The sequence below is a fragment of the Phoca vitulina genome, unplaced genomic scaffold (assembly GCF_004348235.1).
Source record: "Phoca vitulina isolate PV1807 unplaced genomic scaffold, GSC_HSeal_1.0 scaffold67, whole genome shotgun sequence".
Lineage (NCBI taxonomy): Eukaryota > Metazoa > Chordata > Mammalia > Carnivora > Phocidae > Phoca > Phoca vitulina.
This window is the reverse complement of record NW_022589770.1, coordinates 3,278,694-3,291,120: the sequence shown is the minus strand read 5'-3', so window position 1 is coordinate 3,291,120 and position 12,427 is coordinate 3,278,694. Positions and strand designations below refer to the sequence as shown.

The 12,427-nt window shown below is 44.0% G+C and overlaps 1 protein-coding gene across 2 annotated transcripts in view; it reads left to right on the top strand.

The window, feature by feature from the left end:
- Positions 1-1,483: 1,483 nt before the first annotated feature.
- SH3GL2 (SH3 domain containing GRB2 like 2, endophilin A1) overlaps positions 1,484-12,427 on the top strand; it is a 227,306-nt gene continuing 216,362 nt past the window's right edge. The window contains exon 1 of one of the 2 annotated variants that reach the window (XM_032392339.1): positions 1,484-1,665. In XM_032392339.1, the coding sequence (XP_032248230.1) occupies positions 1,621-1,665 (45 nt within the window). In that variant the 5' untranslated portion in view covers positions 1,484-1,620. Of the gene's footprint in view, positions 1,666-2,031; positions 2,260-12,427 lie in introns of those variants that run through there. The other variant, XM_032392337.1, reaches the window with a different exon arrangement.

The following is a 12,427-nucleotide window of genomic DNA, read 5'->3' as shown; positions in this document are numbered from 1 at the left end:
ATTCCCTTGGATCATCAGGCCTGGGGGTGAGTCTGCTCACTGCTTCTGTGAGACCTGCCAAGAAGAAGATACATTTACCCAAACTCCAGTTAGGCTTTTTGTAGGAATGAAACAGGCAACGTACTTCATGGACATTTAATGACAAAAAATAAAACACACATGGGCCATGGAGTCTAGGGTAGCGAGGAGCAGGGGTTGTGGGGGTAATGAAAGGTATTCCCAGGGGCGCCTGGGTGGCTCAGCCGTTAAGCGTCTGCCTTCGGCTCAGGTCATGATCTCAGGGTCCTGGGATCGAGCCCCACATCGGGCTCCCTGCTCGGTGGGAAGCCTGCTTCTCCCTCTCCCACTCCCCCTGCTTGTGTTCCCTCTCTCGCTGTGTCTCTCTCTCTGTCAAATAAATAAATAAAAATCTTTAAAAAAAAAAAAAAAAAAAGAAAGGTATTCCCAGCACTCCTATTCTGCCATGGGTTCTCTTATTCACCCACTTACCCTGGCTTGTCACTCTGCCTTCTCCTTACAACTTCGGTCCCCATGTGGGGACAGCGTTCAAGTTCTTTTTTATGGGCTTCTCAGTCCAAGAAAACCCAGAAGTGGCTGGGCACCAAGAACACAGAAGCCATGCAGCGCTGCTCTCCTACAAATTAATCTAATTGCATCAGTATTTGGCTTTAGCCCAGCCGCGTATATTTTGTTACATATGTAGTACTTGCACGATTTAGTATTATGCTTTTTCATGCGTAATGCTTAGATTGAAAATCCTAAAACCACTATCATAAGTGAATGGCGAGTTCGTATTCCGGGCTTTTCCGCATGTGTAATCAGGATTAAAATGCTATTACTGTAGTAAAATCCCACATTCAATTCTATTTACCTGGCCAGCTTTAAGGTTTAAAATTTTTTCCCTTCTTTTTAAATTGTCATCAGACCAAATAAAATAAAATAAAATAAGTTGTTAGCTTTCCCTAACGTTTTGGAGGCTTAAGAGATGTTGAAACCAGGAACCAGGGCTGAAATGTTTTTTGTGACCAACTAAGTGGGCGCAAGGCAGAGAAGGAGCAATGACTTATTCATTACCCCAGACAGAACGCCTCCTTCCCAGGCTGAAGAAAGGCCAGGCTCAAAGGGCGGACGGGCCAGCTTCAGGCAGTGCCGCTGCGGCTACCTGGAAGCCCAGCAAGTCACCTGAGTCGTGCCGGTGCCCGGCCTGCCAGGCTGCAGCGACCGGCCCGCAGTGCGCGGGGGCACAAACCACACTCCCGGGCAGAGGGACCGCCCTTGGCGCTCTAACCAGGCGGCCCGCCCACGCGGCTGCCATGCAGCCAGAGCTCCGCGGTAGGCGCCCAGGTAGCGCCGCAGCACCTGCCCCGCCAGCCCCGCGCCCCGGGCGGGGCTTCCCGCGTCCCCTTTAAGAGGCCGCATCACCCGCCCCTGACGTCAGGGTGTCTCTCCGCACGAGCCCGCGTCCCGCGCCTCTCCGCGCCCCCGCGCCCACAGCCCCGGCGGCGGCACGACGAGCGGCCGCCCGGCGAGCGCGCCGCCCCGCTCGGCCCTCCTGTCCCGCTCCGCCGCCGCCTCTTTCGGGCACCCGCAGCCGCAGCCGCCCGCGCGTCCTCCCGCACCATGTCGGTGGCCGGGCTCAAGAAGCAATTCCACAAAGCCACTCAGGTAAGGCGCGTGACAGGTGCGCCGCGGGGCGGTCCCGGACGGAGCCGCGAGGGGCGCGCTCGGCGCCTGCAGCCAGCGGGGAGCGCGGGGACCCCGGCCTGTGCCCAGCTCGCCCTCGCCGCGCTCCGCATCGCCCGCCCCGCCCGCCGCGGCAGCGGCCCGGGGCATCCGGGGGCTGGGAGCCCGCCCTCCGTCCCCCACCTCCGGCGGGGTGAGGCGCTGCGGACGCCCGCGAGTCCCTGGCGTCCCGCCTCGTCGCCCCACGCGCCGCTCCCGCCCCGCCCCGCGCGGGAGCGGCTGGGAGGGGACCGCGGCTGCACGGTCGCCCCGGCGTGCAGGTGCTCCAGCGGCGCGGCGGAAGATTATGTAAAGTCGTCTCTTACCCGGTGACCTTGCGGTGTTGGTGCCCCCAGCTGTCCTGGGATGTGCTGGCACGAGCGGTGGCCCGCGCTGGGGGTGACTGCGGTGATGCCCGCGGTCTGCGCTCTTCCACTGTGGTTTCTGAATCTCTCCTTCCATGGCTCCAGAGCAGTGGGACGATGGGGCTTCCTTCTGGGAAGCTCATGCGTTAACTTTTCCTTGGAGAACTCCGTGGTGAGACTCCTTTGAGGCCAAGGCTTGACCAGCAGTTTGTGTGTCTTTAAGCATTTCCCATGAGTTTTATAGCCTTAACATAATCAAATCATTATTTATTTCTAAGTATTATTTTTAGTGAGCCTTTTATATCTCGAATGTGCCCATATTTCTCTGTGGGGTTAATAAGCTGTGATTACAAGTTACTTAATTCAGATTCTAATACTTGAAATTTCCTTGGGCTCTGTTGAAGAATTTTCCATAGGGAAAGATAAGTGCATACTTATACTGTGACCCATTTCTTATGTAATGAGGATGGTTACTATTTTTTTTTTTTTAAACCTTCTGAAACAGTTCTAGCTTAAGGGATCTTTAGTTAAGGACTTTGTTGATTTCTTTAATTATTTCTTATTATTTAGCCTTAAATATTTTTTCATAGATTAGTCTTGATTAATAGTGAGTTTTCTCATAATTTCTCAGAAGTAGTGAGGTTTTTCCCAGGCTACCACAATAACAACCCTATTTTAAACCACATCCAGAAAAGGTGAGGGTTGTGTTTTACAGAATCTTGGATAAGTTAGGGGGACAGATGCAGCATGAAATACATCTGGTGTGCATCCACATGCATCTCTATCACCATAGACTTGCCTTTGTAGAATCAGTTTTATCTGTTAGTTTGGGAAATACAGAAAACTAAGATGATTTCAGTAAAAATACGCATTAATGTAATTAGTTTTGCTTTTCCAGTTGGAGCTTTCTGAGTCCTTTCTGACAGATGTTTGTAAATATATTTGTAAAAATATTGTTGGTGTAATATGGAAGGCCTCTAATAACTTGACAGTTCGAATTCCTTTAGGTTTACCGTACAACACATGTGCTACCATGAATTCTCAGGCAGGACTTCTTTGAAGTCACTGACCTTTTTAATTCAGGTACTTGTCACTTTTCTAAAGCAGACCTGAGCACTGAATTTACCAACACCACATCCCTTCTTTACTTTGATTCTGAAGACTTCCTTTGCAAATCTTGGTGCCCTAAAAGGCAGTTAGGAACCTTGGCAAAGGCTAAGGCTTGACCCCACCTCAGCTGTCAGTGATCTTGAGCAAGTTATTAAACTTTTGAACGTGTCCTTGCTAAATGAGGTTAATATCCATTTCCTAGAATTGATGTGAGTATAAATGAGTTTGTAGAACACACATAAAAACTGTTCAATAAATGCTATTAACGTTAAGGATAATTTTAGTAGTATAAAATACTGTCCCTTATATTAGTAATGATGACACATGAGGAAATTTTGGAAGCTAGGCTTTTTAGTTTTGCTGCTTTAACAAAAAACAATCAGATGGCTTCATTTCAGCCAAATCCTGAAGTTGTATGTAACACTGAAGTTTAGAATTGGATCTAGAAACTAGAATTGTGGTATGAAAGGACTTCTTAGATTGTTGGAGGAGGTCTGCTTGTGACAAGATTAGTATTTCTCACACCTGATTCAGATGATGAATCACTGAGTCATTTTCTTTTTACTGAAAAGCCTTTCATTTTAGAGGTGAAAGAACACACAATATCTTATCCATAACTTAATGGAGCATAATCTTAGAAAGCCCCAGGCAAAGGTTATCCTTCCCGCACATGTATTTGTATTTGAAGGGTGTGTAAAGCCAGTGCTAATGTTTGCCTGTGACGAAGATATTAGGGGACATAGCCATGTCCTATTTGTTTTTTTTTTTTTTTTTTAAAGATTTTATTTATTTTTTGACAGAGACAGCGAGAAAGGGAACACAAGCAGGGGGAGCGGGAGAGGGAGAAGCAGGCTTCCCGCAGAGCAGGGAGCCCGATGCGGGGCTCGATCCCAGGACCCTGGGACCATGACCTGAGCCGAAGGCAGACGCTTAACGACTGAGCCACCCAGGCGCGCCCGCCATGTCCTATTTTTTAAGCCATTTTCCCAGCTCCATGAACGTGATCTTATCTACAAAGTAAGCTTTACACCTAGAATTATTTCCTTTTGAGAACAGATACGCTGGATTATATGGCCAATGTTCTTAAGTGGAAGGCCCCTCTTTAGGCAAACATTTGTTTCTATGAAATTGAGTGTTTTGCCTACATTAGTGCAGGATGATATTTTTATTAATAAAGCACTATACCTTTGGTGTTTGCCCACTAATTTGAAATCTCTAATGAGATGTGTCAAGACTGTTCTCTTCGTTTAGAACTGATTATTTCTACCTTGTTGCTGACAGTTATTTTTAATATCTCTGATATTTGGAGGTGAAAAAAATGCTTTTGCTAAGGACAATTAGAGTGGAAAAGCCTTTCAGCTTGAGAATATATTAACAGCAAACATTGATCTTCATTTTACTTTAATATGCCTTATTACTTTATTGCTTATAGATATAATTTATGATGCAATTACAATAAATAGCGTGCTCTTTTTTTTACTGTGAAATAGGGCAAATGAACATGTATTATTCTACTTCTATGAATTTTACTCATATTGAGATTTCATTTGAGCATGAATAATGTCAAGTTTTTTCACTTGGTTTAAATTGGAAGCATATCAGTTAGAAATAGCTGTCTGGTTCCAATTAACATGCTGTTTTTATAAAATCTATACTTAATTATTATTATTTTTTTACTTTATCAAGCATTTATTGTGGACATACCTTGCTTTATAGTAACAGGGGAAAGTTTGTTACAGAGTAAAATTTATTAGGTCCTTGTGTTAGTTCTCTAGAGCTGCCATAACAAAGTATCAAATTGAGTGCCTTAAACAACAGAAATTTATTGTCTCACCCTTTTGGAGCCTTGATGAAGGTGATAGTAAGGCCATGTTCCCTCTCAAGGCCCTAGGCAGGAGTCAGGCTTCTTTCCTAGCTTCTAGTAGTTTGCTGGCAATCTTTGGCTTTTCTTGGTTTGTTTACACCTCACCCTGATCTCTGTCTTCCAGTTAGCATGGTTTTCTCCCTGTCTGTGTCTAAATTTCCCCTTTCTCTAGGGACACCAGTCATATTGGATTGGAGGCCCACCCTACAACAGTATGATCTCAGCTTAAGTCATTACATCTGCAATGACCCTATTTCCAAATAAGATCACATTCTGAGGTATTGGGGTTTAGGATTTCAACATATAAAGTTTTTGGAAGCAGAGGAAACATAGTACGACCCATTAACAGACATTCTTTTCTTTTTTTTTAAAGATTTATTTATTTATGTGACAGAGAGAGACACAGCGAGAGAGGGAACACAAGCATGGGGAATGGGAGAGGGAGAAGCAGGCCTCCTGTGGAGCAGGGAGCCCGATGCGGGGCTCGATCCCAGGACCCTGGGACCATGACCTGAGCCGAAGGCAGACGCTTAACGACTGAGCCACCCAGGCGCCCCAACAGCCATTATTTTCATGAAAGGATTCACCACAATGTTTTTCTAAATATTGTCTTTAATTTAACATTAAAAGGACAATTCAGTCTCTAAATAACAACTTTGTTGCATTGAATGAGATGTGCTTTCTTTCTTTCAATGAGTTTGGTTAGGATATATACCTATTGTAGACTATATATCTTCTATTTTTTGTTTTTTTTAAGGATTGATTTATTTTAGAGAGAGTGTGAATAGTGGGGAAGGGCAGAGGGAGAGAATCTTCAAGCAGACTCCCCGCTGACCATGGAGCCTGACTCGGGGCTCGATCCCACAACCCATGAGATCATGACCTGAGCTGAAACCAAGAGTGGGATGCTTAACCAACTGAACCATCCAGGTGCCCCCTTCTGTTTTTTAAATGATAGAACTCATATTTGGTTAGGTTGTGTGTTATGATATAGTCTGGTGCATGATTATGGTCCCACCCAGATTCATCAACTAGAAAATTTTAATTACATTGGTATTTTATGCCTGTTTATCTGATTTTTTCATGCTTTCATCATATTTAAAACTCTGTATTTTATTTTTTATTTTTATTACTTTCCTCTTTTAAAGATTTTATTCATTTATCAGAAAGAGAGAGAACACAAGCAGGGGAAGTGACAGGCAGAGGGAGAAGCAGGCTCCCTGCTGAGCAAGGAGCCCAATGCAGAACTCAATCCCTGCACCCCGGGATCATGACCTAAGCTCAACCGACTGAGCCATGCAGGCATCCCTAAAATGCTGTATTTTATATAGGTGCTTTGCTCTGGAGAATGTTGCATAAATCTGTTTATGCATTTATTGATTTGGTGAGACTTCAAACTTGTTAAGATATTTAATTAAATATTTAATATATATTAAATATATATTAGTTTTAATATATATTTAATTAAATTATAATTCGTTATAACTTTGAGGTTCTCAGTTCCTTAACTGCCTGCTTTAAGCGGTAAAATCTCTGCTACTTTCAAAATTTCAAGTATGACTTATTGGTTGACACAGGGTTTCTATACCTGCAATCTTTGTCAGATTTTTAGCCTGGTGTCCACAATAGACTGTGGAGGGCCTATGTATTTTCTAAAATTATATGCCACATTTTGTATGTGCATTTTTCTGAGGGAGAGGGTTTTTAGCCTATCACCAGCTTCTTAAAGGAATTCCTAATTCCTATCCCGCCCTTTCCCCCATCAAAGTAAAAATGCTCTGTAACAAATTGATCATGTCATCAGGAGAGAATGGGGCAGTTCTTACAGTAACAATCACTGCATCCATTCTGTTACTGGGCTTTAGAATATCTGTTCAAAATGCAGTCTTCTCTGAACTAATTTTAGGGACAATCAAATATAAAAAACCTTTCCAGAGGTGTCAGGATTGAATGAGATAATGTCTGTGAGAGTACCATGCTTGCATAATAAGGATAACCTGAACCATGTTAAAAAAAAAAAAAAAAGATAGTCAGTGAGCTCTAACTCACTGATACACTTGGCAAATGGATGTGTGGTGGGGTTTGAAATGAAGTGATTTCCCTTGAGAATGAGATTCTTCTTGATTAAGTTTTTGTTGTTGACACAGTTACATTTTGCAAGCCTTTTCTCCCACAGTGATTCTTTAGCTTTTTTTTTTTTTAAGATTTATTTATTTGAGAGAGAGAAAGCGCTCAAGTGTGTGCGTGTGCACGTGCCAGGGGGAGGGACAGAGGGAGAGAGAGAATCCCCAAGCAGACTCCTCACTGAGCGCAGAGCCCGACCTTGGGCTCCTTCCCAGAACCCCAAGATCATGTCCTGAGCCGAAATCAAGAGCTGGCCACTTAACTGACTGAGCCACCCAGGCACCCATTCTTTAATGTTTTAAATTGAATTTAAATGAGTTTTGGTTTCAGCCTTCTTGAAAAATTGTGATGTACCTCCCAAATTAATTAGAAATTGACATTGACTTGAAAATGACATCAAGACTTGGTTGGGGAAAATGGTTATTGTTTTGAGGAGAAATATCATGTGGGAGGGAGGGACTTAATGTTGGGGCATGAGGGCAGGACTTAAGCTTGCAAGCAGAGTCCATTCTGCCAAGCCCCTTGTGCTGCTGTCGTATTCCCAGGGCATCACACAACCCCAGGGCTTTCATTGGAGTTGGTAGCTTGAGGAAGTGAGAGAGGAGGGCAGGACTCATTGAGAAGTGAATAAGGAGAACTGGGGGAGGTGGAGTTTAAGAACAACTCCAGGGGCGCCTGGGTGGCTCAGTCGTTAAGCTTCTGCCTTCAGCTCAGGTCATGATCCCAGGGTCCTGGGATCGAGCCCCACATCGGGCTCCATGCTCCTCAGGAAGCCTGCTTCTCCCTCTCTCACTCCCACTGCTTGTGTTCCCTCTCTCACTGTGTCTGTCTCTGTCAAATAAATAAATAAAATCTTTAAAAAAACCAAAAAAACAAAAAAAAAACAACTCCAGAGTTGAAAGGAGTGGTGCTTTCCTTCAAAAGTTAAGGCCAGGCGGGCAAGATTCTAGAGGATAAGAAATCAGAAGATTTCCTTGACTCTTCTTTTTTTTCCTTTTATTCTTTTGATCCTTTGTACCCTTGTTTTGTTCTGCATGTGGCACCAAGAGGGGACACAGGAGAGGCTCAGGAAAATGAAGTTTATTAAACTCACAGGATTTAGGGAGACAGAGTCACTGCATACTGAGGGGGCCGCATAGGAGGAGGGCCAGGGGAGTGGGCTCAGCCAAGCAGGTGGGGAGCCAGGAGAGAGTGTGAAGACCAGTGGGTAAGTACTTTTATTGGAATCAGGGTGGGGTACACAAGAGAAGGCAGAGGGGATTTCTTTGGTGCATTTGAATGTTACTAGGTCATAGTCAGGGGCAGGCAGAGAAAGGAACTTGTGGTGAGGCCCGCCTTATCCCAGTGGTACACTTGGTCACCTGGGTGGGTTGCTCACAGCTTGTGTATGTGGGGATGTTAAAGCAGCAAGAAACAAAATATGAAGAATTATAATTTTACAGGATAGCCTTTCTCAGTTTTTTGTTTGTTTGTTTGTTTAGATTTTCTTTATTGCCCTAATCCCTTTGGACTCCAAATGTTTAAAAGTGATTTATGTGGTCTAGGGGCACCTGGGTGGCTCAGTCAGTTAAGCGTCTGCCTTCGGCTCAGGTCATGATCCCAGGGTCCTGGGATCGAGCCCCGCATCGGGCTCCCTGCTCCGTGGGAAGCCTGCTTCTCCCTCTCCCACTCCCCCTGCTTGTGTTCCCTCTCTCGCTGTGTCTCTCTCTGTCAAATAAATAAAATCTTTTTAAAAAATAAATAAAAGTGATTTATGTGGTCTATAATGGATAATGAAGACTAAGAAGAGAGCTATAGCTATACTTATTAAAATGTCATGATTGTAAGACCCTGTCAAGTGCTCTTGCAGACCATCGATAAAGTTATTTTCAAATGACACTAAATCATCAGCTCTGTCTGATGCTTCAGGGAGTAAATTTACTGTTTATGAAGATTTTACATTTAGTACAACTTCTAAATTTGGAGTATGATGTTCTAGTTGCTTTGCTCTCACCTCCTTCTCCCCAGCCCCAGGTCAGATTGTATATGGTATGGATGACTGTGGAGGAGCTTTCTATAATTTGTGAGAACCAGCTAGCTCCTAGGAGGTTTGCTTTAATGCTCGGTCTCCTCAAGGACCACCAGGCAGTATTTTGTGGCCTCTTCTGAATAATGATATCTGAAAGAAATATACATGTCTTTCTTATAATTCAGACTGAACTTTCCCCATAGATCTTAATTGGAGCAGTACCATAATGCTAAGAAATATCTCCGTATCAAAGTACAATACTTGTTAGGCACACACGGCTAGTCTGCCTGTGCTTTTGAATGTTCAGGAATATATTGTCCATAGCGAACACTCCCATTTGGGAAAGGAAAGAATGGGAGTCCTGGCAGTTATTGTCCATACGGTGATGTCACATGGGTAAGCATTGTGAAGTCCCAACCCCTAGAGCAGAGGAAGTTCCTTGGTTTTACCCTGGTTCTGCAATCAAGAACTCTTTTGTTCTTTCTTCCATCTGGCCAGAATCTAGAGAGGGTGCCAGGGAGTGTGACCTCTGTGGGAGCTACAGAGCTTCTTTAGTGGGCTTCCTGCTTATTTAATATTTGTGGGTTGTTTTACAGTTACAGGCTTTTCACTACTCATGGCTCATGGCCGATTTGGGCCATAAAATTCCTTCAAAAACTTAGGACACTTCTCATCTGTTTTCTTCTTGTCAGTTCCATCTGCTTGTTACCACAGTGGAATGTTTTTGGTTTCCATTGATCCAATGGATTTTTTTTATATGTTATTTCAACCGGTAAGTTTGGTTGTGTTAATCTGAACTTTGCAAGAGCACTTCATGCTTTGGTTTAAGCGAGAAGTCTTAAGGGATGTTTATTGCTCAGAGCTCTTTTCATTCTTCTTCCCTGTTACTTCCTTCAGGGATCCAGGATGACTGGGGGGTTCTTCCATCTTTAAAACGTGGTTTTCAAGATTGCCAAAGGGAAAGACTATGTTGGAAGGAGTGTGGGAGATTTCTGTGGGCCAGGGCTGGAAGGAGAGTGTGGTAGGCAGGATACTAAGACCCTCCTTGACCCTCCCTCTTGTATTGTCGCCTCCTCTTTGAGTGCCAGTCATCCTGTCACTTGAAAAGATGTCCCTCCTGAAATTGTTACTTTATATGGGAAAAGGGAGATTATACGTTTGGGATTAATCCAATCACATGAACCCATTAAAAGCAGAGCATTTTCTCTGGCTGGTTGTGGAAGGGGAAGTCCGAAAGATTGGAAGCATGAGAAGGATGTTAGACGTGCTGTTGCTGTTAAAGGTGGAGCCCCATGTGATGAGGAATGTACTCAGCCTCCAGGAGCAGAGAGCAGCTTTTATTTTTTTATTTAATTTTTTTTTTTTTTTGAAGACTTTATTTTTTTGCCAGAGAGAGAGTGAAAGAGAGCACAAGCAGGGGGAGCGGCAGGCAGAGGGAGAAGGAGGCTCCCCACTGAGCAGGGAGCCCGATGCGGGACTCGATCCCAGGACTCTGAGATCATGACCTGAGCTGAAGGCAGATGTTTAATTGACTGAGCCACCCAGGAGCCCCAAGAGCAGCATTTAGATGGCAGCCAGCAAGGAAACAGGGACCTTAGACCCACAATCTTAAGGAACTGGATTCTGCCAGCAACCTGAATGGAAGAGAATTCTTTCCCAATGTCTGCAGATAGGAGCCCGATCTAACTGTCACCTTGATTTTGGCCTTGTGAGATCCTCATTGGAGAACCCGGTGATGCTGGCCTAGACTTTTGACCTGTAGAACTGTGAGCTAATAAATGGCTATAGTTTTTAAGCTGCTAAGTGTGTGATAATTTGTTATGCAACAACAGAAAGTTAATAGAAAAAAACAGTCACTCCTGTTTATGTTCAATTGCCTGGAACTTCCAGCCAAACTGTGGAACCCCTAAGTGCAAGGGAGGAAGGGAGGAGGCTGGGAACTGTAGTCAAGCAGTGTACCCAGAATGTAGAACTGAGTGTTGGTAAAAAGCTAGAAGTCTTTGCCATCTCTTGTGCCTATAATACACTCGTTTACATGTGTGCTTGTGAGTATACACACACATACACATATACAAAATACACAATTTAAGTGTAATTTGCTGAATCAACTTTTCTTATTACATAAGGTTCAGTCTTCCATATGCCTTTTTAAATACATTTGATATTTTATAGATTTTTCCCCCCTTCATTGTTTAGGTTTTTTGATATTTATGTTTTCCTCTGATGAAACACATGCTTCTTTTTGTGTTTCCTGATCAATTGTAAACAGTGAGGCTGTTAATTACTTTCTGAGCAGCCTGTAAGCCTGGTAGTTCAGTGACAGCTTCATTGACCTTGGAGTGGAGAGACTGTAGAACATGGAGGAGCTTTTGGAATTACTGGTCCCCATCAAAGCCTAAGGGATTTTTACTAGTGAGAGTAGAGTGGTTGGCTGTTCACCCAACATCTGTTTCCGTGCTTGGGGAAGGCCTGTGGCGACACAGACATAAATGAAATGCCTTATTGAATATGGACATATGAAACAGCTACATGGTAATGAGAAGTTGTTCATTAAGTGATTGAGGATTGCAGGTGCACGAGGCACACTTTGTGTTGTTTGTCTGTGATACACTCCATGCTCTTGGACATGATTTGCGGATCCATAGCCCTGAATGATTTTCTAAATGCAGCTGGTGGACAGAGCCAGGCATATTTTGGAAAGGATGAGGTCTGGCACCCTCAGATGTCCTGTAAGGATGTGGTGTCAGTTGAGCAGCTTGGCTGGGGAGAGAACAGTCAGGCATGGTCTCGTGATGAAGTAACCTGAAGGTGGAGCATCTTGTTGGAATTGATTACAGAGTGGGTACAGTTTCACCCTTATTCTCTGCATCTGCTGCTTACCGAAGTGACCCTGGTGTGCTTCTGTATGTTGAGTGAATGCTGCGTATGGTGGCTTGCTGGACACATTTATATTATTTATTGAACTGCTTAAGTGGCTACTCCTAGGCAATACCTACAGATCCAAACCCTTTGTTGGCTGTGGCTTTCCTCCATCATGTTTGTAGACTGACTAACATAAGTACTTTCTGGAGATATTCCTCACTAATACCATCAAGATTTTACTCATGAAAGTTGATATCTCTTGTTCCCCTTTAAATTAAGTTTAACAAACACAGTTGTTTGTCATTAAATTCCTTCCTGTTCATCTCATCCAGTTATGCTCTGTGCATCTTTGGTCCCTTTGAAACTCACAAA